Source organism: Megascapheus bottae, chromosome 22 (assembly GCF_031878675.1).
Source record: "Megascapheus bottae isolate mThoBot1 chromosome 22, mThoBot2.hap1, whole genome shotgun sequence".
Classification (NCBI taxonomy): domain Eukaryota; kingdom Metazoa; phylum Chordata; class Mammalia; order Rodentia; family Geomyidae; genus Megascapheus; species Megascapheus bottae.
The window spans coordinates 3,604,726-3,630,464 of NC_143530.1; the positions used below are offsets into that span (position 1 = coordinate 3,604,726).

The 25,739-nt window shown below is 54.0% G+C and overlaps 1 protein-coding gene across 1 annotated transcript; it reads right to left on the reverse strand.

Moving 5' to 3' along the window:
• Positions 1 to 531: 531 nt before the first annotated feature.
• On the reverse strand, positions 532 to 25,394 carry Tfap2b (transcription factor AP-2 beta). The gene is made up of 8 exons (XM_090355502.1): positions 25,239 to 25,394; positions 22,890 to 22,916; positions 21,323 to 21,781; positions 16,795 to 16,855; positions 9,763 to 9,982; positions 8,551 to 8,669; positions 6,153 to 6,294; positions 532 to 3,078 (listed from the first exon to the last, which is right to left on the reverse strand). The coding sequence occupies exons 1-8, from the start codon at positions 25,317 to 25,319 to the stop codon at positions 2,778 to 2,780; spliced, it is 1,410 nt and encodes a 469-aa protein (XP_090211628.1). The 5' UTR covers positions 25,320 to 25,394; the 3' UTR covers positions 532 to 2,777.
• Positions 25,395 to 25,739: the final 345 nt, after the last annotated feature.

Here is a 25,739-nt window from a genome sequence, read left to right on the forward strand (position 1 = left end):
GTAGGGGAAGCCAAGAAGGAGTTGGAAGGCCAGAAAAAGGGAAGAACGCACGAGACAATTGGGGGTGGACGCAGAAAAGTAAAGGTTATTTCAGAGCTGGGGGAGCCCTGGATGGCGTCATCGCCCGGGGTGACCAGCTCCAGCCCGGCGTGGGGGCCAGGACCCACCTGCCTAAGGAGGGCAGGGCCCGGAGAGCCAACCTACACCTGCCCTCACCTCACCAAGCAAACCTGAAAGCGCCCCCAATGCCTCTCTCCACTGAGAAGGCGAACTCTGCAGCTCATCCTTCGGTTCACTGATTTATCAGCCCAAGGAAACCACATCTTCTAATAACTCCACTATCAGATACTTGGAGCAGTCCTGGCCGGGGAGAGCAGAGGGGGTGGGGTGGGGTCCGACAGGAAAGGAAAAGGGGACAGCGTGGGGGACATGGCAAACCGAGAAATGCCTGGGAGAATGCGATTCCAGGGCGCAAGCTGAAGCTGAGGTCTCGGTGCTCACTTTCTCTCTCTCTCTCTCTCTCTCTCTCTCTCTCTCTCTCTCTCTCTCTCTCTCTCTCTCTCTCTCTCTCTCTCTCTCTCTCTCTCTCTCTCTCTCTCTCTCTCTTTTCTCCCCCCTATTGGGTAGCTGCTGGCAGGACCCCTCCCCACCTGCGCCCCCGGGCTCTGCCGCTTTACCTAGAGGAGAGCCGGGCTCTCTGGCCGCTTAAGCCCTTGGGGTGAGACCCCGAGACAAGGGCCCCCGCCGCCGAGGGTGCTAGGTCCTGGGGCTCCCAGACCTGGCCCAGCCAGAGCAGGGCGCGCCCGAGTCCGTCCTCCTCGCAGGTCACACGCGTGGGGCGCGCTGCCCTGCAAGGAAAGGAGACGTTGGTTTTCAGTGCGGTTTCCCCACCCAGGCCTGAAACAACCAGAATACATCCAGTGCCCGAGAGGAAGGGGGGCCGCGGGGCCAGGCCGGCCAGGACGCTGCCCGCTGCTGCCCGGGGCGGCCTTCTTCACCTTCCTAAGTCCTCACCCCAGGCCCGGGCCGGGGAAGCTGTCCCCGCGGCCAGCCCCGCCTGCTGTCCTCGCCAGGGTCCTGCCTGCTCTAGTGAAAAGAGGGGCTTGCTGCCTGCACCAAGTTTAGAGTCCTGCGTCCCCCACTCCCGCCCAGGGGACGGTGTGGCCATACATTCCAGGTTTTATTTCAAGATAATGCTCAGATGATGGGAGGCCCTAGAAAGTAGCTGGGCTGACAGTCATGAGACATATTAAATGCATGAAATTTAATCCCCTGGAAGTCCCAGAGTGGCTGAACTGTACGATTCAAAGGCCACATACGCAACGGTTTCGCATTCTCTAACCTTGCTGTACATCGTGGGGCTTGGGGTGGGGGCATCTCACTCATAAACTATCTTGTAGGCAGGCAATAGCTGCAGAAACACCTGCCTGGGCCACCCCGCCCACAATCCCATCCGCAAAGAAAAGCTGCTTCTTTCCCCCATTAAAGCAGTCATCACCCCCAAGAGTCCAGGGACAGAGATGCCAGGCGAAGCTGATAAACTGGCTGGTGTTCGAGGAACCCTGACTTTTTCCTCCCCTTAAAGTTCACTTCTGCGTCCCCACCCCACGGGCCAAGTCCATTCAAAGCTACTAACAGCCACTGTCTCCATTATTCCTTTTGAGCTTCTTTAAAGAAGAGAGCCTACAGAATCCTGACACACAGGTTCTGATTAATCAAAAATTTAAAAATTGGATTTTTTTTTGTTTTTTTTGGTCTCAGTACCTTATAGATTGTGTAGGAAGCGCAAGTCTTCTTTGAACAAGCTCATAAACCATGCTGGCCACGCTTTGAGAAACAGAAGAGAATGAAATGGTACATACCCCTGGAAGGAATTACATGCTAACCAATGTATTCATGGTTGGGGTTTTTTGTTTACTATCCTTCTTAAAATTGGTAGATGGCGCAAATATTAGGACAAATGCAGGACTCGCTGCGGGTGCTGCACGGCTGGGATCTCATCACCTTTGTGAGAGGAATTTAGGACGAATCTGAATCAAGTTACCCTGCCTTGAATCGCCTCCGTGGGGGACTGAGCCCCGCAGGCCCGAACCAAACACTGAAGCTGGGGTGAGCTTCCCGTTTCCCCCCTCCCTCCTCCTGCAAACCGCCCCAATTGCGCTCCTGTGCCTGGGAGGGGGTGAGGGGAGTAAGGGGGCCAGAACAAGAACAACCAAAGTGGAGGGGGGGCTTTCACCCCGCAGGATTCCTGCAACCACCCCGTGAGGAAAGGAAGGCCTCATGGAAAAGGCTGGGGGGGGGGAATTAAAATTCAAACTAAAAGTTAAAAAGTTCGTGCGTCTCAGTCAACCCGCTCTCAAAGCTCGGCCACCAACGCGTCTCCAATTTTCTTCCAGTAACTTAGCGTTGTCTCGTGTTTAGTCTTAGGTTTATTTTCCAAAATGGGGAGGGGGGATCATAGTTTCTTTTATTATCAGTATGACTAAGCTGGAAGGAACGGAAGCAGAAGGTCCAGAGGGCTTGTCGCCAAGTGCATCTTGAAATCGACACGGAGTACCGAGGTGGACGCTCCGCTCCCGTGGTAAGCCTCGGTTTTTAAGTTACTTAGCTTTCTTGTTCGGTTAAACTTTTTTTTTCCTCTGATTGTAAATGTAGTCTACCTAATATAATTCTTCCAAAGCCAATCCAATATGTGTTAAAGCTAAAATTAATTTTTTTCTGTTTTCCTTTTGCTTTAAAACATTTTTTCCTTCTTTTTTAAAATTTTTTTTTCCTTTTCATTTCCTGTGTTTTTCCTCCTTGTCGCCAGTTTTACTACCTGGGCCTTCCCCAGACGTGTGCCTGTTGGTGGAGGCGGTGTTTAAGAACATCTTGTCCAGGCCTTTGAGGGCTTCTGTGAGATAGTTCTGCAGGGCGGTGAGGGCCGCGCAAATGGCGGGGGCGCCGAAGCCGTGCGTGATGAGGCTGAAATGCGTGAGGCAGCTCTGAATCCCGGGCTCCAGGATGGGGCTGGGCCGGCTGTTCCCGATGGGAGTCCGGTCCTGAGCCAGCAGATCCGTAAATTCCTTACAAAGTTGCCTGCGAGGGGGGTGGGGACAGAGCGCACGGTCACGCTTCGGGAATGCCCGGGTCACCTCCCCCAGCTCGCCCTCTCCAGCCCGAAAGGGAGGTGGGGTGAGGGGCGGCAGGCCCGGGTCCCCTCCCCAGCCCGTTCTGATGCACCTTTCAACATCTCCACTCTATGGATATTTGGGGGAAAGAGTTCCCTGGCTTCCGCGTTTGACTTTGAATAATCCAGTTTTTATTCGCTTACCTGGCATTCTTTTAAAAATCAATCAATCATTTTTCCCCTCCTTTCTCCAGCCTCTCCAATCTCTTAGAAATCAGGCACACACACACACACACACACACACACACACACACACACACACACACACTCCTGAAAGATTCAGGCCCCACAGCCACAAGCCTGTCCTTCTCTTGCAAACAGATTGCTAGAACCTTGCATGGCCCAGGGCAAGAAACTGTTTATTCTGAGACAGAATGCTGAGTCTGTTCATAGCAGAAACCTGTGTACCTGCAGTGTTTGGGGACTGAGATATTTTCTTCCTTCTTTACAAAAAGAAAAAAAAAGTCCCCTTTTTTAAAAAAATTTTTTACAAGTGTGAGCTACTAAAAAAAAAAATCACTGCATGACAGGATTGTTGTCAATATAGCAGATTTCCACCAACTTTAAATCAGGCCTAAAGGCAGCCCGTGGAGACACTCGGGAGGAGAGAGATTTTATTTGTTGAAGGTTTTTGATTCCTCTAGGCACCTACAATTTTCAGAAATCTCCCCGCCTAAGGAAGCATGTGTGCCTAGCTAGGGATGGAGCTTCTTTAAGAAATTTTTAATATTGCAGGTGGTTGGGAGGGGTATAGGCCTGAAGGTCAAATGCCTGAGCTCTGTCGAGAGGCATGGGCCTGGCAAAGATTGGCAGACCTTCTCCTGGCCACCTGCCTCCACCAGCTTCTAGCTTGTGGGGTCTTAAGAGAAGCAAAACTGTTAGTATCCTGGTCCCTAGGGGATGGTCTGGGAGATGACTGACAGCACGATCAGGGGCAGATTACCTTGTTGAAAGGCCCTAGAACCTTATTCCCCAGGGTTCTGCCACTTTAGGAACAGGCCAGAGGTCAGCACACATCCCCTCTGTCCCCTCTGCTGGAGGATAGCTCCCTAGTTCGTGGACACTGCCTTTTCATTCACAATACAACCATTTATCCTCCCAGCTAGGGAGGGAAACAGGGAACTCTTTCCTACTGCCAAAGGGGTATGACTGTGTGTGTGTGTGTGTGTGTGTGTGTGTGTGTGTGTGTGTGTGTGTGTGTGTGTGTGTGAGAGAGAGAGAGAGAGAGAGAGAGAGAGAGAGAGAGAGAGAGAGAGAGAGAGAGAGAGAGAGAGAGAGAGTGTGTGAGTGTCTCAGGGCTTGGGTTCAGGACATGAATCCTGTCCTTGAGTTGCTTTTCATGCTTTGTTTCGTTTTCTCAGTGCTCTACCACTTGAGTCACAGTTGCACTTCAGGCTTTTTGGTGGCTTATTGGAGATAAGACTCTCATGGACTTTCCTGCCCAGGCTGGCTTTGAACCCTGATCCTCAGATCTCAGCCTCCTACGTAGCTAGGAGTACAGGCGTGAGCCAGCAGCACCCATGTTTCAGTGGTAGTTCTGAGATCAGAGGCAGCTTAGAGAGGCTTTAGAAAAAGAAAAGGACAGAAAAAGCCCTCAGACTTTTCTCCTCCAAACCTTTCCAGTCAAAGGCTTTGGGGAGAAGTTCAGGTATATACTTCTTGGAAAAGTTCCCCAGGTGATTCTGATATGCACCCCAGGTTACAAAATACTGACAAAAAAAAGGCCCAAAGCTTCCGAGGGAACACAGGCTCTTGGCCCCTTGAGGAGCACATAGGTTTTGTGAGAACCGCTTGTCTGGTACCCATTCTGCTTTTGCATCTCTGGTTTCCCAGCACAGCCCCTCCTCTGGTGCAGGTTCTACCAGCACCAGAGACAGAGGAAGGAAGCAGAGGACAACTTCTGGCAAAGACCTACTATGTGCTAGCTGTGACATTCTGAGGGAAGCAGGGTAAGTGCCAGGTTCTGATCAGTGAGGAGAGATGGTTAAAGTCTTTCTGTAAGTTTGTACTCATTACCCAAGTGCCAAAAAAATGGGGGGGGGAGAGAACAAATGTGTAAGAGTCAAACATTTTAAATCTTCAAAGCCTCAACCAAGGTCTGTAAGCAATTAAAGTTCTGGGACATTAATATTTTTTGACCCTGCGGAAAGGGGCAATCAAATTCCAATCACGTCTCAAAAACATCTGGACAAATTTGAGCAAATGATTTTTCAGCCTTCCATATATTTCTTTAAATTACGCTGTCAACGGAACAAACCGTGCGTCCTGGAGCACTAAATAAATGAGCGCTGCTGGTTAGCCGGGCTGGAGAGAGAGGAGGGCGGGCGGGCTGGCAGGCGGGGCGCAGGCTCACGGCACCGCCCACTTCAGGCCTGAGCCTGCCATAAAACACCCAACAATATGACATGGAACCCAAAGATGAGAGTAAATCAAATAAATAGAAAACCCACTGTAAAAGTTCAAATGAGCTCGAGACCTAAATTTAGCGCCGGAGATTTACTATTTTCCCCTCTGGAGTTGTAGTAAATTTTACAAGTCCATGGACAGTGACAAACACCCCCCTTCCCCATCACAGCTGGAGTCACTGGAGCTGTGGGTAGAGAGGGGCCCACGTGGGGTGACACACACACACACCCTGAGCCGGCACACCCTGCAGGATGGAGGGCTGTGACCGGGAAGTAGATGTGACATCCAGGCAAAACCAGGCATCCAGGCCCCAGGGATGAGGCCGCATTGGGGAAGGGTCTGCCTGGCAGGCCTAGGGCTAGAGAAGAGAGGGGTGAATGAAGCTGGACTTGGCTAGGAAGATGGAGTCCGAAGCCCCTCAACCCTGCCCACCTCTAGGGAAGCTGAGGTGGTGCCTGCTATGACTGCCCAAAAACCCAGGCACTTTCCCTTCCCAGAAGACAAGATCCACCCTGCTCCCTGCTCCTGCGTGGGCCTGCAGGGTCAGACCGGGAGAGACAGGTTCTGGAGCACTCACTTGGTGGCCAGCAGCATGTTCTTTCTGGAGTGCAGGTCGCTGGGGTCTGTGTGCTGCCGGTTCAAATACTCTGAGACGGCTTTGGCAGGAAACTCTGTTTCACAGATATACCCAAAATCCCGCGCTAAGTGAACGGCTTCCCCTAGAAAGACAATGGGAAGGCCATCAGCACCCTGCCCCCAAAGGGCGCAGGGCAGGTGTCCCGACTTGGTGCCCAGCTGAGTCACAGTGAGTGGTACAGTGATTGGGGAAATGTGATCTCCCTGGGCCACATCCTAGCTAGACATCCCCTGAGAGGTCAGGACAGTTTCCTTTTTGTCTAAGGGGGGGGGGGGTGGGCTGATAAATTCAAGATCTACTTTTTAATCGAATCTAGACATCTAGATATGCAAGCCAGCTTCCACCCCATCACCCCTCTCATTTCTCTGTAAAGACTCAGTGACACCTGCGTTAAATAAAATTTCAAAGTCACCACCACCACCCTATAATTGTATTAGGGGGAAAAGGCCCTTATTAATAACTAATATGTATAAGCATATCCACATGGTGAATGTCCACAGATATTAAAGAATATATGTAAAAAGTCTATGGAAATTTTTTTTCCTTTTCTGTCGAGCAATGCAACAGTGATTCTCCCTGCCACCTTTCCCTCTGGATGGCTTTCAGGTTTCTCCCCTTGGTGGATTTCTATCACCATCCATCCTTAAAGATTTTTCTACCACACAAAGATACAACTACAGAAAAGCAGGCATCTAAGGTATTTGGGGGCTTAAAAGGAAGCCCCTTTTGAATAAAGATTATTAGCCTTTAAAGCACAGCCTTGGGGGTTTGAGGAAGGATCACAAACATGAAAAGGAAGTATGTTGAATTATCCCATAACTACATTATTTTTAAGGAGTGTGACTTACTTTTAATCATCATTATCATAATAACAAAAGACTCCAGGCATGATGCTTAGAAGGAGCCATAAAACCCAAAACTGCCAACTAAAATATTGGAATTTCAGTAGGATTTCCAGTTTCTCCCCTTTTCCAACCCAAATCCGAGTCTCTGGGCTAAGATTACCTTTGACTGTTTTTCAAAATGAAGGATTGTGATATGAACATCTGCCTAATAGCCAAAATGTGAATCCCCCGCCCCTCCTCTACACACACACACACACACACACACACACACACACACACACAGTAAGCTGACAGTCAGCTGTCAGTAAATGAGCTTGAAAATGTTAGGGACTTAGGTGGGAGGGCCAAACAAGTGTGCCTAAAAGATGGCAAAACCTAAGGCCTGTCAAGATGATACCTTCGTGGTTGCTGTGTAAATGTTTTATGATGCCCTCCTCCACAATCCAGCTCCCTCCAGGTGTGTCACCACAGCACACCCATGAAAAATGGAAGGGAGAGCCAAGACCAACAAGTCAGAGTCGAGAGAAAATTCCGTGCCTTCCTCTGTGAGTGCCATCTGGCTGTATTTCCGGCTCCTGAAAACTGAGCTCTCAATATGCTTGCTCTAGATTATCAGATGAGCTCACTTATTACACACCAGAATATCACCCACAGATCCAAGCTGATGAGTACACTCGAGATGGCTTGTTCCAAACCTGGCTATTTAGCCAGGGGGCTGCACCTCACACCTGTAATCTCAGCTACTAGGGAGAACCGCCCTTCAAAACCAGCCCTGCGGCAAGGGCAAGGCCGTGAGCATCTTCTCTCCAATTAATCAAGGAGAAGCTGGAAGTAGAGATGTGGCTCAAATGGTAGGGTGCCAACTTTGAGCAGAAAAAGGCAAGCCAGGGCCCGAGGTCCTGAATTCAAGACCCAATACCAGCACAAACAAAACAACAACCATCACCTAAACAAGCATGGTGATTTAATTTACAAGTGAGGAAGTTTACATTGGTGAGCTAACTGGACACTTTGCCATCCAGATTCTCCCATCACCCCTGTGCCCATTTTCTCTTGGGCAGCCCTGGCCTCCACAGAGGCTTCTGTCTTTCACCACTGCCAGGCCATCTGCAGCAGGTAGGGCCCTAGAAAGAAGGGCGTGACTCTCAGAACACCCACCCTGGGGCCTGATTGTGGTGTGTTTTCTGGTACAGGTATGGATTGCTGCTGGGGGAGCTACTGTGGCAAGAGTTTATAAGCAGGGGTTTGAGACACTAGAAACAGTGTCACCTGGCCCTGGTCACTCTTCTAGATGCAGGAAAGCTCTACAAAGTCCCTTCGCCATTCTGCAACCACTGGCTCCTTCTAAGTGAAAGGACCTTTGAACTCTCCAGCAGCCGCTTGACTTCCAACTCTGCAGGTCCCAACGGTCGCAATGATTTCCAGTTAATCACGAGCGGTGTGAAATGTCAGCCTGCAGCCGACAGTTGAGGCTGGCCAGGCCCCTGGCTTACCTTCCACCAGGGAGGTGAGCAACGTCACATTCGCCGCCTTGCGCCTGCCCGCCGGTAAATTCAAACCGATTTTTTCTAGCCTTTCTCGCAAAGATCTCCCCCCATTTTTCGATTTGGCTCTGAAATTGCAAGAATTAACATTCTGATTAACCTCAGAGTGTTCCCGAGACAAAGTTTAGACGTAGCAGTCTTAAGCCCAGTGGAGCCTGAAGACGTTTTTAACTTGAGGTTTGCACTTTTCCCCTCCCTTTTCCTTTCGGATATTGGCTGATAGTTTGCTGAGGTTTGCTCGATTTCTGCAATACAGTGCATTAAAAAAAATTCTTCCTTTTTTTAAAAAAAGAAAATCTTGTGAGAGGGAGAAAAAAATAGATCCCAGATGAGAATAATTAAGATGACGATTGTCCAGACAGACACAAACCCAGGTTCCCTCTTCAACCCCAGATCCTGAACACAACAAAGAAGGATCAAGAAGAATTGTGCTGGGGAGGGGGGAGGGAGGGAGGGAGGGACGGACGGACAGACAGACAGACAGACAGGTGTCCAAAGTCGTGAGGGGATGGGGGCCGTGGCAGCTGTTTTGGGGGGAAGACTGGACTTGGGGACTCACCGAGGGGCGCCCCAGTGAGGTCACCCTGAGTGTTCTCCATCTCGGGGACCAGACGACCCCCCCCCCACAGCCCCGGGACTCCCGGGAGGCTCAGAGGGAGAACTCGGGGTCGCCCCCGGGGGTTCCCGGCCCTCGCTGGGAGGAGGGGGCTCCCCACCCCGAGATCGGGGGACCCAGGCCCGGGCACGGACGCGCGCCCCGCGCCCTCGCCGCGGTCTGGAAGGCCGGGAATCCGGACATGGCCCGTGTTTAACCGAGGGACGTGTGGTGACTTGGGGACACGAGTCAGGCCACGGGGCGGGTGGCTGAGCCGGCGGGGGCGCTCCAGGGCCTCTCCGGGGTCCCCAGGCCTCGGTGGGAGGTGAGAACCCGCGGGGCTCTCAGGGCTCCCCAAAAAGTCGGCTGGGGAGCAGGGCTGCACGTGCGTGCGCGGAGTGCCCCACCAGGTGCCAACGAGGCTGCTGTGGCTCCCGCCCAGCCCCTGGCGCCCAGGCTGCCGCGCTCGGCCTCCGGTTGCTAGGCGACCGCGTGGGCCTTCGCGTCCGTGGGGGCTCGGGCCGCGCACCCTGCACCAGGCGCGAACCGGCCTGGGGCCCCTTTACCTGCGGAGGACGCCGCCGAGGAGAGACGCGTTGAGGCATTCGGGGGGCGAGAGCCGCCTCTGGACCTCCCCGACCGTGACTTTGTACTTGGAGGTGGAACTGAGCAGGGACAGGCGGCCGGGCACCGAGCAGAACACCTCGCCCGTGTTGACCGACATGCCGCCCAGGAAGCCGTCTTTATTCATCATCAGGGAGGCCACGGACTTGGGAGGAACCGGGACTGGAGAGAGACGGGAGAGACACGGCTGCGGTGGAGGGCCAGGGGGGAGGGGGGCTGGGTCCCGGGGGAGGGGGGACCCCGCCCGTCCCCCGCCACCAGGCCCGACCCGGCCCCGGTGCGTCCCCGGCCTGGGCTCCGGGGGTCTTAATCCCAGCCCTTGGCTCCTTTGGAATGCAAATCCGGGGCGCGCGCCCGGGCGCGGAGGGTCGGGTGCTGCGCCCAGGATTAGACGGGCGGGGCCCGGAGCAGGGGAGCCCCCTCTCCCCACACAGCAGGGCCGGGGTGGAAAGAACCCCGACGCCCCACCCCGGGGACGGCCAGCCACTGGAGCTTCGTCTCCCGTGGAAGCCCGGCTGGCGATGGCTGGGAACAGTTATGATTTACAACAGGTGCCCTGATCAATCAGCCAATCGCTCTAATTCGTACGAGCAGCGCTCCGGCCTGGCCCCAGTTGTTTCATTTCGGCAGGTAATTGATAACAACCCCCACTCAAGGTATGTTTTATGCAGAAGTTAATAAGAGCTGACAGCTGGTCGCCACGGCTACCTCCGCCCCGCCAGCCTGGATTCCTGTTTAATTGTGTTTCCGTGTCATCTGCACGTCAGGGGCCAGGCTGTGCAGCCAGAAGGCTGAGAAAGGGGAACAGTCAGCCCCCCTTCCCCTCCCCAAGTACCCCGAAGTCTTCCCCCTTGGAACTGGACACTGTTCTAGCCCGCTGTCTTTCCAAAAGGCTCAGAAGACACAAGCAGGTGACTTGGGATTTGCCTACATTGCCATGCAAGAAACAGCCATCTGCCGTGTGTGTGTGTGTGTGTGTGTGTGTGTGTGTGTGTGTTGGGGGGGTGTTCTATTCCTATCTTGTTAATAAACTCTACCCGGCCTTACAATCCTGACAGGGGAAGAGATGTCTTCTTCTTGCTCTTCTTGCCATCTGGAGTCTAGAATTCTAGAAGTGAAATAAGATGTACCACCTCCCTGCCTGCAATAGATAAAACCACAGAGTTGGCCTGACAGTTCCTCCTTTCTTACACAGATCACAGCGGTCAGACCTCTAAGATTGGTGAGAGACGTGTAATCTTTTCTTTGCGAGGGTTTGCATTTTGCTTTTCATAAACACTTTATTATGGGGAGAGGGAAAAGCTTTGCCAGCCACAGTGAATGGAGACACGGAAGTGTCTCCATTTGCTACTGTTTGGTAGCTGAATTGGGCTTCTGAATCTAGCCACGACACCCAAGCCCTTCTCTAAAATTGATGAATGACCTCAGGTAAACGAGATCTCTCTCATGCTATCACAGAGGGAAAACTATGGGGGAGGGGCCCCTCTCTTCTTGAGCCCTCATATTCTTAATAAGAAACTTGCTTACTTATCATGTCAGTATGTGAACCAGACTCAAGTAAAAAGCCAGTATATTAACCAGATTTCTGTAAAATCCGGAGTTAAGGTCACTTAGTAAGTGGGGGATTGAGCTAGAAACACTCCAACATGTTACTCTGGTCATAACATCCTCATCTAATTTAATCTACCTTATTTTCCATGGCATTCCCAAGTCCCCGCTTCAGTTTTCTTTTCAAGGCACTCCCTACAAATAATTTATAGTTCTGGGAACTGCCATTTGGTAAATTTAGTGAGCAACCCCCTATAAATATTGATGGTTCTTTGTAGTTTTAATGTGATGTATGCTATAGAAATAAATTCTGTGAAAAACCTCCTTTTTGCCACCCAGTAACACTTTCAAATATTCCCTAGAATATGTTTTTTTTAACAACGAAAGAATCCCATCACTAATCTGAAAACACCGTGTCCCCCAACTCTACTTTCTGCCCCTTTGTGCACTGGAATTATACCAGCCCTGGGCTGGCGAGGGGAGGGGGGGGAGGTCTTTGGAAAACACTTTATAACCTGCCCACAAATTTCACTGTTGTTAATTGCCTGATTTACCTGACAAGGGCTGTTTTCTCCAAGGAAGTGTATCTCTCCCTCCCTGGGGGTATTACTTCTCCACGTCTTCATTATTACCTAAATACCCTCCTCTCAGTCCCTTTCACTTTCCCCAAAGGACACGTGGGGATTCCCCTCCCCCCATCACCTTTAAGGCCAGCAGAGGGGTGTCAGATTAGATCTCCCTTTTCTAATTTAAGGGTCACAATCTGGTTCACCTTGCCCTCTGTCCACCCCTGGGGCTTAGCACCGGTCTCCCCCACTAGATCCAGTAGATTTCTCACCCCACTTTTCCTGTCTGTCCAAAGCTTCTACCTACCTACCTACCCCGACACCTGCCTCGCTCAGCTGATTAACCTCGTACTTTATTCTCTTTGTCTTTCCCCTTCTGCTCTCCTCCAGCTTATCAATAAACGTGCAGAGCAACAGGGCCCGGTTGATTTGGTAGTAATTACGAGCACACTGCTCCTGCTCAGGCAATGCAGAGATGACTAAGATAGGTTTAAAGCGACAGCAGGAAATGGCGAGGAAATGGAGCATGGCAAAACCCAGCATGAACCTATTGGTTCTTTACATGTTTACAATTTTCTGTGCATACATTAAAAGTAGTCTTTCCCCTCTTGCGTCTCAGTTGGAAGGCAGAGCCAACCTCTAGCTGCAACCCACACACACCTTTCTCCTCCCTTTCCTTGAATTATTCAGTGAAGAAGAACATGGTTTAAATGCATATGGATGCCTTGTTATGGTGACTTGGTGTTGGCAGAGGAGAAGGAAAAACACTTAAGAGCGTTTTTTTTTTTTAAATCATTAGTGGACTAAATAGAGCTAATGTGTTATGACAGTCTAGCTGTTCATTTCTAAGGCAAACTTCAGTGTAAAAGCATGGCCTTGAGAACTCAGTGTTTGCTACGCTCCGTTGGTGGGAAGGTGGGGAGAGAAATCTTCCTGGTAGACGCTGGGCTACGTTGCTCTGAGAAGGGGGCAGTTAGGTAATACACCCCACACCCCCACACCTTTACCCTCCATAGGATCTGGATCTCGTCTGTGGGAGACCTTGAGAAAGTCATTCCTGTCTGTGTCATTTTCTAAATGCTGTGCTCTGCCTGCAGCTCTTGCCTGGGTAGCTGAAGCAGATCTCAAGGTCTGGGGCTGGCGTGGAAAGTGCTGGGCTCCAGAGCAGCCACAGAGAGGGGATCTGCCCGAAGCTGTAGGGGAACCAACAGGCTCCAGGCACCTCCTCTCTAGACCAGGAGGAAAGAGCCCCAAGAGACCCCATGGCATTAAGATTTGGGCAATTGCTTTGTGCCTCCTCCTGAAGAAACTCCTCACGCAAATGTTCGTGTGGGGAAGAGGCCAGGACCCGGGGAAGAAGGAGAAAGGTAGGAGAGAGCAGAGACCTAAGTGGAACTAACCGAACAGGACATCCCCAAGGCCAGCGCAAACGCCCCACAGCCACGCGTTTGAACTTGGACTCCAGCCTCACCTGCCTTTCCAAGAAACCCCAGCACACCGTGTGCTGGCCAAGGCGTCAACCACGCGGCCCCTTGGCCTCTGACTGCCCCCAAACCTCCTTCCTAAGGCCTAGGTCAGCTTTGTTGTCGTTGTTGGGTTATAGGAGGGTTGCTGTGACCGTCTGCGGAGTTTGCCACCACCCACCCCTCCATCATGCCCCGCCCAGATTCCTAATCTTAATGGAACTGAGAGTTAAGAATGATTTTTTAATGTCTCGTTGGATTTTTAGACTGTTAATGTACCGAATCCTTCTCATTATTACTTTATTGATTGCTCATTGACCAGCCCCTCCAAATCGTATTAACCACCCTCTGCCGGTTTAGATTAGGAGAGCTTAAAAAGCACCTTTCATTACCCCCTCCCCAGCTCCTCCCGCCACCGAGTTGAGACTAGGCAGCTTAATGGGAGCTCTAATGGGGCAGCTAAGAGGAGAGGGCCGCGGCCCCTGCCGATTGCATTAATAGCTCAAAGGGGGCCAATACAGAAAATTAGCCGTAAACGAGCTCTGGAGATCTTCAAATGAAACAGCCATTTATCACGCTGGCTACCTCACTCCACTCTACTGGGAACAACTCATTTCCTCTTAACTAAATTACTTCAGAAATGTCAGCTAAGCCCAGATAGCAAACATCACAAGAGAAGCAGCCTCTACGCCACGGGATGATATCAAAACAACAGCCGAAAAATTAGACGGCTTGCATGTGAGGAGGGGCCGGGCTATAATTAGGTGAGGGGATGGGGACCCCCGCCCCGTGCCTCAGTCTCCAAGCCAGCATCAGCAGCTGCCCTTTCACTGCTAAGGTGCAACCTTTAGAAAATTCTGTGCCACTAAATGCCCACGAGAAAAGACACGAGGCTTCTCCTTCCCTGGCTACTGGAACACTCCGTTCAGAAAACATTCTCACCTGTCTATGCAATCAAACCCGTTGAGACGTCACTCATAAGAACAGGGGGGACACAGATGGGGTGGTGGAGGGACTCGAGGAGCTGACCAGCCCGTGATTTTAAATCAATGGTGCTAAACCAAGCACTTCTTACTTGGCCTAAGGCTCTTTAAAGGTAAAAATAGAATACCAAGAACCTTTCCTCCTGTAATAAAGCAGGTATATCAAGCAGCTAAGAATGGAACTAGCCATGCATATTCACACCAATTCCCCACCCCAATCAATTAACCTGCCCACAAGGCTTTGTAGAATTGTTTTTAAGCTGGAAGAAGAAGAAAGGAGGAGAGGGAAGAGGAAAAGGAGAAGGAGGAGAAGGAAGGGAGGAGGGAGGGAGGGAGGGAGGGAGGGAGGAAGGAAGGAAGGAAGGAAGGAAGGAAGGAAGGAAGGAAGGAAGGAGGGAAGGAAGGAAGGAAGGAAGGAAGGAGAAGAAACAGGAGAGGAAGGAAGGAAGGAGAAGAAGAGAAGGAAGAGAAGAAGATAAGAACAAGAAAAAGAGGGGGGGGAAGAGAAAGAGAATGAAGTAAAGGAGGGGAAAGAAGAGGAGAGAGAAGGAGGAACAGGAGGAAGAGGGAGGAGGAGGAGGAGGAACTGAAAAGAAGACACTAGGGGGAATGTTTTTTTTTTTAATATCCCCAATTTTTGTTTAAATGTTTAAACCAAAAATACAGACTCTGCAGTTCTGGTCAATATTCTTTCCTTCTTCCTGGAGATATCCTTGTATATAAACATTCACATATTGCCGACACATGCAAGCCTGTATGTAACCAAAGCACCCTACATCTAAGAATATTTTCAGTCCCATGCTAGGCAAGCTAAGTTCCAAATATTTTTATTGGCCTGACTATTAATAACATTTCTGATTGGTCATCTGTTTGGGCCCATCCTAGTGCCAGCCCAAATGACGTTGCTAGGATACTGAACCCAGATCTAAGTGGTTCTAGCTTTCTGTGAACCACCGGGGGTGGGTTCGGAACAACAACAACAGCCCCAAGCCAATGGACAAGCTCTTCCCTCCCTCCTCCCCAGTCAGTCAGCTATTAGCCAGCTGAGAAGACCCAGAGAGAGGGGAGTGAGGAGAGCAGACAGCACATGCCAGTGTCCAAGCACCCAGCCTCAGTACCCCCGCAAACATGAAAGCAAACACGGAAGCTGCCACAAAAGCCTGAAATGGTACTCTCTAAAGCAGAGGTGCTTGAGCGACACTTAAAATCCACCCCACTCCAGAACCAACAGTAAATCACATCATTTCAAGTATAACTTTTCCTGTCTACCTTCTCAAAGTGACTCTGCCCGCCTTCGTGAAAGAAGATCATTTAGACGGCCTCACATCCTTTACACTGCTTCTATTGTTCCAATTTGGCCCTAGATAGATTGCTTCCCAGAGCCTCTTCTCTCTCATTGAATGTCAAGCGTCTCAAGTAAATCATAAATGCCTGGACTGCCGACACCAAACAGAAGGACAGCCTTTCTCTAGCATCAGTAAGAAAGGAGGGGGTTACAGTAGCTAAATTTGTGTTTTCAACTACCAGTTCCTTCGATAATTAAAGATTGTACTGTTTACACATTCAAACTCCTCAATTTGTGGCACGCGAGAGCCACTCAGGCCTCAGCTCCACTAATTTCCATGCATTCTCTCAGTGACTGTCAGAGGAGGGGAAAAAAAATTAAGCAGCTGCAATACGCCTGAAATGAGTTATTGTAATTACATTTAATTAGTTTAATTAGTTAATTATTTTGCTTACAGCTGTACAAGAGACTGCAAACATTTGTTAATATCACATGTCCTTTAACAGTATGGGGGTGGTTCCACAGTTATATTAAATCACGAGTGCATATGCAGTGAGATTTAGATATGTACATAGCTTGTCTGGGCTTCTCAGGCTGTGCATATTTAGCAACACATTTGGCACAATTAAAAATAATAAAAGAAGCAACTCGTAAAACACAGAGAACTGGGTAGAAAATGACTGGGGAGGAGGGGAGGGAATAAAAACAAAGCAAAAGCAAGGAAAATAATAATAATAATAATAATAATAATAATAATAATAATAGGATGATGAAAGTTTAGTTCAGGAAACTCCAGTTATCAATGGAGTAATGACAGCATTTTGGGAGCCACCATTTCCCGGCCAGTTGTCTACCTTTACTGAGGTGAGACGTATGTGACACAGTTACTGTTTACAGTATGAGAGAGATGGCTGTAGTTTGAAGCCCTGGGTTTCTCTCTGTTTTTTTCCCCACTCGAATCCCTTCCCTTCTGCATTGCATGCTCTGTATGCCTAGTCTATCAGTCTTTACTGCTCAAGAACAGCATGTATATCCTAATAAACCAATGAATTTCCCCTAACATGAAAGATCACAAAAACATTAAAGCACAAGAAAACTTTGTTTCATTTGGAGAGGGGGGGCTTCATACCTTTTTTAATGACAGACTGGTCCAGCAGATTCATGCCGCTGCTATTGGCATCTTCAACGGACTGTAAATAATAATAATAAAAAAGCCACCATTCAAAATGACCAGCTATTACGGAATTGCACCAGTCACAGGCTCTCATTCTGACTCTGCTATTTCCTTCTATATTAATCCACACAGGGAGATTTTCATTCTTCTCATTAGGACTTCCAAACAGACATAGGAAGGGAATTCACCCAATGTGCAAAACTCTTCTAATGGAAGAAAACGGAAAGGGGACTTGTCGTTATGGCAGTGGACAGAGACAGTACTCAGATGCAGAAATCTTTCTATCATTTGCTTCCACACAGTGTGAGCCACAGACAAGATAACACCCCAGTGTCAGTGGAGGCCAATTTCTGGTTTTTATCCCAGTGCAACCTGACCCCCAAGCTATTTTACAAATATATAATAGTTTACACTATGGGATTTTAATTAAAGTCTGAGCAATTTGGAATGGAATGCAAACAGGAGTCCATAAGAATGGTGTTGCAAGCTTCTAAGACTTCCAAACTTCCAAGATTCCCTTTGCAGTCCACACACTTTCCTGGGAATGGAGAGCTGGAGCCTGCCCAGTCCAAAGACCCCCCCCCCAACCCCGAGGGCACTCTGCTCCCCTGCCACACCCGGGCACACCTGTTAGGAAGATAGTAACCACACACACACACACACACACACACACACACACACACACACACACACACACACGGCTGGCACCCACGTATTCTCAGGAACATTTCTCTCCCTGGCTACAGTTCCAGCCCAGAAAAGGGAAGTTTCAACTCTAAACATTGGCACAACTTCTGAGGGAAGTAAGCTGCTGAAGCGTGTTTCTGAATGTCGGGGTGTGGGGTGTGGGGTGTGCGTGAACAGATTCTGGCTGTACATCCCAGGGTGTGTTCCACCCACCCCTCCCCACACCCAGTGCAGAGACAGACACTTTCTCCCCTGCACAACGGCTCCCTTGATCCCCAGAAACTCCAGCTTGTCACTGTGTAGAGGTTTAAAGAGAGAGGGAAACGGGGAAGAGAAATAGAGACAGGGAGGGAGAGAGACAGATAAAGAGAGGGGGGAAAAGAGAGGAAGAAGGGAGAGGGGAGAGAGCTTCTACAGCTCCTTGCACCTACACATGTGTTTCACCCTCAGACAGGGTGTGTATTTATCACAAGTAAAAGACTTGTCTACCAAAACAGAGCTTGGGAAGTGGGGGTGATCTGGTCATTTGGGGATCTTGGGGGTTTGTTTCTTTTCCATTTTCAGAGTCAGTCTTCCTCTCTTGGAAAGATGAGGAGACAAACTGGTATTTGTATTTTTTTTAAACTAGCTTTTCTCTCTTGCAGCCTACCATGCTCATCTTAGAAAACAGTGAGAAGCTGTTAGTATTTTTTAAACATCCTGCTCATAACTTGTTTTGAGTCTTCAGGGGACCTCCTCTGGGACCCCGCCATGCACACTCAGCTCGTCCCCCTTTCTGCGCTTGCACTCAGTGCTGCCGGGTCGGTGTGCGGTGATGAAGCAGTGCCTGTGTCTGTGGGTAGGACAATGTCCACTCCCTCCAGGCCTGGCCAGGGAGACCCCCACGCCTCACCCTCACGTGGGTGTGTGAGTACGTATACACGCCTCATCAGCGACGTGGGGTACTTGTGGTAGTTAATGAGAAGGCTCTTGTCTGATTTTCTATCTAATTACGGCCCCCCGCTGGGTTCTTGCACAGGGTATTCACGCCGCATGCTGGAGCTTAATCGGCACACGGAGGATCGTAAAGATTTAATTAGGACTGCATGCGGAAACGCAGCAAAACAACTCAGACTCGTAATTACTAGACTTCTTTAGTTAAAAGTGATACCAGGGGTTGCTTTAAGACACAGGGGTGTGTGTGTGTGTGTGTGTGTGTGTGTGTGTGAGAGAGAGAGAGAGAGAGAGAGAGAGAGAGAGAGAGAGAGAGAGAGAGAGGAGTGAACTTCACATCTTTCCACTCATGGGTGGCAGAAGGGGTGGGAGGTCACATAGCAAAGTTGTAATGGAGTTTGAAAGAAATTAAACAAATCCCAAAGTAGGTGTCATCTCACTCCCCTTTTCTTTCTGTAGCCATTTTTTCCTGGGTTTTAAACACTGTTTCCCCCCCCCACACACACACACATACACACTCAACACACACACACACACACACACACACACACACACACAATGAGTGCAATGTAGCATACCAGGAACTCAAACAGCGATTTGCCAGTTTAATAGCCCCTGTGAGTAAATTGAAATAGAAATTGACAGGGTTTTATAGTTTCATTTAAAAAAATATTAGAAGCATTTGGTTAATGAGCTTGCCTCCTCCTCTCAGGGGGTGTGCCCGGTGAGTGTGCCTCTGGGCCCCCAACCCGAATGCACAGGCCTGGGCTGCACTCTCCAGGGTGTTGGGGAGATGGACGAGCGACTTTGTGATGCCGACCGGCACTCTCCTACCCTCTGCTGTCCCCACAGAGGCCAGAGGAGGGGACAGGCCAGCCCATTTGTTAGCTAGGTGAGAAGAAGGCCCTCAGGCACACAGGCTGCTGGAACTTTCTCTCCTGCTCTCCACATCCCTAACTTGGACTTGAAGCAGACAACTGTTCCTGTGGAGCTCGCTCCTATCCCTCCTCCTGAGTCCCAGACACCTCCCCTGTCACCTGCAGCCCGGCCCCAAGGACACTGTTGGCCTGGTGGAGACCAGGCCTGTTCTGCCCCCGTTACATGGCTCAAAAGTAAGCTTGTTCAGAGCAAGTCCTGACGGCTGCCCCAACGGGCCAGGGCACCGGCTGGGCCAGAGCTGAAGGAGGAGCTGGGGAAGCCAGGTGTCCAGCACGGCAGGAAGCCATGTGGGGACCACAGTGGACTATTTCCACCCTGACGGTCAGTTTCTAAGCCTCAGCCACAGCCCTGGAGCACACATGGGGAGCGGCCTTGCCTTGCCTTCCCTCATACTTCACCTTTGGCCAAATATCTAAAAACCCAATCACAATTTTGCCTTCAAAAACAAATCAAAATCAAAGAAACCTGTTTCTTCTTTTGTGGAAGAATTCTGGGGCTGAGCCCTGTGTCCACCGCCTCCCCCAAAGGCAGCAGGGTGGAGGCAAGGCCTGGCCTGAGCCACTTCCAGTCCCCGGCACTTTGAACCCTACTTGGAGAGGTTAACATAAAAACTTTCTCTCCCGAGAGACATATATTATCCCTGTGCGTTAAAAAGAAACCATTAAATGTTTCCTTCCTGGTGTGATAGCTCCCCAAAGAACAGCGTCTCCCAGAGGGATGGTGGGGCCGGTGAAATCAAGATACCATCCTTCACAAAGGGGAGATCCAGCCACAAACCAGGTGATTTTCATTTACACACACACACACACACACACACACACACACACACACACACAGAAAGAAATGAGCTTCTGTTTTAAAAGATCCATCGGCACACACCTCACAGACAGTATTTCATGTCACTTTTGAACTATTGAAAAACTTTTTTCCCCCACTACCCAGGAAGGTTAGGGAAGGGTCATTCATCTGTGCTCCCTTCCTCTCTCCCATTTCATTTTTTCTTTGCTTCCATGGCACGTCTAAGAATGATGGATAGCACATGCAATCACACCGACGAGCTCTAAACCAGCCATCCAATGCTTCCCCCATATTTATCTTTTCAGGGGACTTTTACTTGGAGGATGAAGGTGAGGAGGAAGCTCCGTTCAGGATCACCGGGACCGGTTGGGGGAGAGGTTCTTTCATGTTCCTTTGTTTAATTTCCAAGTGCTCCCCACCAAATCCGCCCGGAGGCCGCGCAGGTTGCGGATGGAGCCGGAGGTGGGCTGGGGAGCTGGGGGCCTTTTGTTTTAAGAAGTAAACACGGGGTGCTCCCGGGCCCGGCTGGCGGCTGTGGAGTGCTCACCGCGGGAGAGGAGGAGTGAAGGGTGAACGGAGTGCCTTGCTTCCCCCTCATTTAGTGAACGAACCAATCAAACAACCAAACAAACAGGAAGCTCCCGAATGGTTGTCTGCTCTCAGGGACTTCCAAACCAAATAAATGGCGGCTTTCTGGGTCTGCGCCTCACATATTACAAGGCCGGTGAGGGCTGTGGTTTGGATGAGATTGGAAGCAAGAAAGATGTGGCTTAAGTAAACATACTCCAGGATCTCTCTTTCCTTAACCCCGCTCCCCAGTCTTCCAGAACAGGCCTGGCGCCTACTCCCTGGATCTGGGGCTCTTTAGGCAGCAGCCAGGCTTAGGCCTGCTCTCCACAAGGAAGGGAGCCTAAACACACTCACACACATGCACACTCACACTCACTCACACGCGCGTACACACACCACACACACCATTTTCCTTTGTCAGAATTCAACGTCCAGTCCTCTGCCACAGTCCCATCTCCAGGCATCACCGCCATCCCCGACCCAGGCCCCGTCCTGCGGGTGCCCACGCCGTCCCCGGGGGGGACACGGGCGCCCCCTCCCCGCGCGCCCCGGTTACCTGGACGTCCTCCATGCCGGGGTGGCCCAGGCCGTGCAGGGACAGGCTGTCGCCCATGCCCGCGTCCAGGCCGTGGTGCGCCGAGTGCAGCAGCACGTCGGGCCGGCGCACGGAGTGGTAGTCCCGCCGCGGGTCGAGGCCGGAGAGCTGGGGCAGCGCGGCCCGGGGCTGGGGCAGCAGCGCGCCGGCGTCGGCGCCCACGTCCTGCCGCTGCCGCTGGCCCCACGGGTGCTGCTGCGGCTGGTGCAGCGGGTTCAGCGAGTAGGGGTCGTTGACGTGCGAGTAGGGGTCCTGGCTCTGGTGGTAGGGCAGCGGCTGGTAGGGGGGCGGGAAGTAGGGGGGCTGGAAGTCCGACGATGGCGTGTGGGACAGCGGCGGGGCGCTCGAGTAGGGGCCCTGGGACACGGAGCCCAGCTGGGACAGCCTCGAGCTGTGACTCGAGACGCCATCGTGCCGGTCCTGGGAGCGACAGGGGGAGAGAGAGAGAGAGAGGGGGCGCCGAATGGGCCAGCTGCTCGCCCCGGCGGGACGGGGGCGCTGGCGTCCGGGGGCGGACCCCGGGGTGGCGGCCCACGCGCGTCTGGCCTTGCGGACCGGGCCTCCGGGAGCAGCGGCGCCGGAGCTTCCTCCGGGGCCCGGCAGGCCGAGAGGGCCCGGGGCGGCCGGGGATCGGCGGCGGGGGCCCCCTCCAAACCAGCCCGGACCCCGCGGGCGGGCGGGCGGGTGGAGAGCTAGGGGGCGAGGGGAGAGGAGGATGAGAGGGAGAGGGAGAGAGGGAGGGAAGGAGGGAGAGAGAGAGAGAGAGAGAGAGAAAGAGAGAGAGAGAGAGAGAGAGAGAGAGAGAGAGAGAGAGAGAGAGAGAGAGAGAGAGAGAGACCCTCCCGCAAGCTGGCCACCCCAGGACCTTCCAGGAACTCGCCGGGGTGACCAGGCCCCCTCCCCCTCGAAGGAGATAATAATAATAATAATAATAATAATAATAATAATAACGCAACTTCCGAGCGTTTCGATGGAAGGGGGCTCGCCAGACCCGCGCCCAGACCGGGTGGCGCAGCGAGGCCTGGGCAGGGGGCGTGTAAGGGGCCAGGGGGCCGGGGGGCCGGGGTCCCCTCACCCCTTCTCTGTGCTCTTCCTACCCGGGTAAAGCGAGTCAAAGGAGGAGGGGGTGGAAGTGTCTCCCTCTCCCCTGTGGAAATCCATGGTGTGTGTATACATGTGTGTGCATGTGTGTGCATGTGTGTGCGCGTGTCCCCTCAATGTCCAGACTGTCCCGGGAAGTGTGGGTTCGTGTGGTCCGGCTCCGGGTGCCCCTCCCCGCTGACCCTGGCCGTGGAGGCCCCGAGACATCCCCCGCCCGCGCGGGGAAGCGGTCGCGGCCTCTCCCCGGCCCGGGCTAAGCCACCGAGCTAGCGAAAGGCGCTGGGAGGAAGACGGAGGGGCGGAGAGCGAGGCGCACACAGGGGGCCGGGGACGCGGAGCGGGGCGCGGACAGAGAGAGGGAGAGAGAGAGAGAGAGAGAGAGCGCGAGCGAGCATGCAACGCCGCCACAGCGTGGATCCGAACTCACCATGGATGAGTAGGTGTGGACTAACATCTGGAAAGAAAAGCCTGGTTACTGCTCCGAGTCACACAGGTTCTTTAAGAACGAAATCGACGCGCACGTGGACGGGCCGGGCTAGCCCGGCGGAGAGGCCGGCGGGGCAGATGGGCCGAGCGCGGGGCGTCGCCAGGACGAGCCATCAAACGCGGAACGCGACCCCTCCGACCAGGCCGGCGGCGCCCGTGCCCGCGGGCCGCGCGTCCGCCCCAGGCCGGCGAGTTTCTTCTCGTTCCCCGCGGTCCCCGGGCTCCAGGCGCGATCCGTCCTCTTCCCCCCGCAGCCGGGCTCAGACTGCCCGGGCGCCCCTTCCTGCCCGCGCTCCCCTACGCCGCCTCATCATAATTGATATTCATGACTATTAATATTACACGAGCACTTGAAAGGGAGAATGGAGGACAAATGGAGCGTGAAGCGGCGGCCCGCGCCGAGCCGGAGCCCGGGCCGGGGTCGGGGCCAGCGGGGGAAGTGGGGCCGGAGCCGGGTGGCGCGGCCTCTTGTGCCCGGGCCGGGGCGCGCGGCGCGGGGGCCGGCGAGGGGCTGGCGCGGCGTGGGTGTCCCCGTCCCCACGGGGCGGCCCCCCGCCCGCCGCGGTGCTTCAGGTGCGGAGCCACGCGGAACCCCAGGCCCGGCCTCCGCCTCGAAGGGGCGCGCGAGCCGTGTCCGGGCCCCCGCACACCCGGCTTGCACCCGCCTGCTCCTCCCGGGCGCGCCGTCCGCCACGTCCGGTCTACCGCGCGGGGAGACACGCGCGCCGCCGGGCCGGGCCGCGCCAGCCCTCCTCGGCCCTGACCGCCACGTCGGTCCACACTTAAATAGAGCCCCGCGGTCCACGCGCGGCCGCGATGCCTCGCGCCCCGGCCCCGGAGCCGCCACCGCCGCCACCACCCCGGCCCGCGCCGCACCTCCGCTCGCTCTCTCGCTCGCTCTTCTCCTCCCTCCCCTTTCCTCTCTCCTCCCCCATTTCCACTCCCCCTCTCTCTGCCTCCCCCCCCTTCCCCTCTTCCCCTGCGCCCTTTATTCCGGGCGGGCGCGGGCCGGGGTGCTGGGGTGGCTTTGAACGCGGCGACCCCCAGCTGCGCGCCGTGGCCCGGCCGGCGCCCTCGACGCCCGCGACGCCCCGCGACGCCCCGCGCGGGGTCCACTCTTCCCGACGGTGCTAACGCCGCCGGCCCCGAGCCCCGTCCCGCTTGTGACGCACTGGAGACCGGGCCGAGTCCCGGACCCCGGCGGGGCCTGGCGAGGGGATCCCTGGCCGCCCCCACCCGCGCCCCGAGTTCTCTCTCCCCGCCGCGCCCCCCACACCCCCTTTTCACGCCCGGGAAGAGTTGGCAGGGCTGGGCGCGCTGCGTGGGCCCCGCGGGGCGCCCGTCGGCCCCGCTCCCCGGCTTCTCGGCGGCTGCGCCCCGGGTCTCCCCAGCACCCCCACCCCGGGAGCCCCCGCGCCCCGCGCCTCCGCGCCGCGACCCCGGCCCCCCTGTGCCGGTCCCGCCGGGCGTCCCTCCCGCTTCCTCCCCGCGGCTCCACAACTTTTCCTCCCGCGCAGCCCCGGCGCCTCCATCTTCCCTGCTCCGTCCCCGCTCCCCGCGCCTCCCCTCCCGGCTCCGGTCCTCGCAGAAGCCTCGCCGGGGCCGCCCCAGCCTCGCCCCGCGGCGCCTGCCCGGGCGCCCGCGTCCTCCCGGCCCCCCGCGGGGCCCCGCAGTCGTCCCGCGCGTGGGCCTCTCGGGGTCCCGGCCTCCGCGCCCAGCCGCCCCGGACCCCAGCCGCGGCCTCGCGGGGTCGACCTCGCGGAGGGCGCAGGGCGCAGCCCCGCAGGGCCCGGGCTCGCGGGCGTGGGGAGCGGAATCCACCCCGCGAGCAGAGCCGGCCGCCCGCCGGTGCCCGGCTCGCCACCTCTCTCCACCTCCTTCCCTCCACGCGGACCCGCGGGGTGCGGACGCGAGAAACGAACACGACCACCCCCGACCCCGGGAGCTCGGGAGCCCCAGTGCCTCCCTCCTTGCCCGGACGAACACGAACCCCAAATCCCGGGGCGAGACCGCTGCCTGCCTCGAACCCACGTCCCCCCACGTCCGAGCCTCGACGGGGCTGGGGGCTGGAGAGGGGGAGGAAGGGAGAAGGAAACGCAGGAGAGAAGTAGCTGCTCCTGAGTGGCGCCCGCTGGGCTCCCCACTCCTTGCCCGAGCGAGCGGGGCGCGAAAGTTGCGGCCAGCTGAGCCCGGCAGCCGGGCGCCCAGGGAGAACGAATGGCTTTGGAAAAGTGGCTCGAATCCCCGGCGCGGGGCGGTCGGGGAGGGTGGCGGCGGGCGCCGGGCTCACCTCGTAGATGTCCTCGTACTTGACGTTCTCCACCAGCTTCCAGAGCATGGCTGCGGCTGCGTCTCTACACGGCGAGTGCATTCATGTGAACAGCCGCGCCCCGCTTTGCCCGCGCGCCGCGCCCCGTAATGAGCCATCTATAATTGAAAGCGGGGGACCCCACACACCCGACGCTCCGCGCCCATCGCAACTTATATCTGCTGTCTCAAACAATAGGTTGCAGAAGGAAGTCTCCGCAGAGAGAGAGAGAGAGAGAGAGAGAGAGAGAGAGAGAGAGAGAGAGAGAGAGAGAGAGAGAGAGAGAGAGAGAGAAACATTAGACACACCGCTCAGACGACATGCGTGTAGAGATATATTATTTAAAAAGATAACAAACACGGATTTGCACTCGTACCAACGGTGTGTTCTCGCCTCACGCCAGCAGAATCTCACAGAATCCACTCATTTTCCAGAGGACATTTAAAAGAGAAGATAGCTGGGCATTTTTTTGGGGGGGGTGAT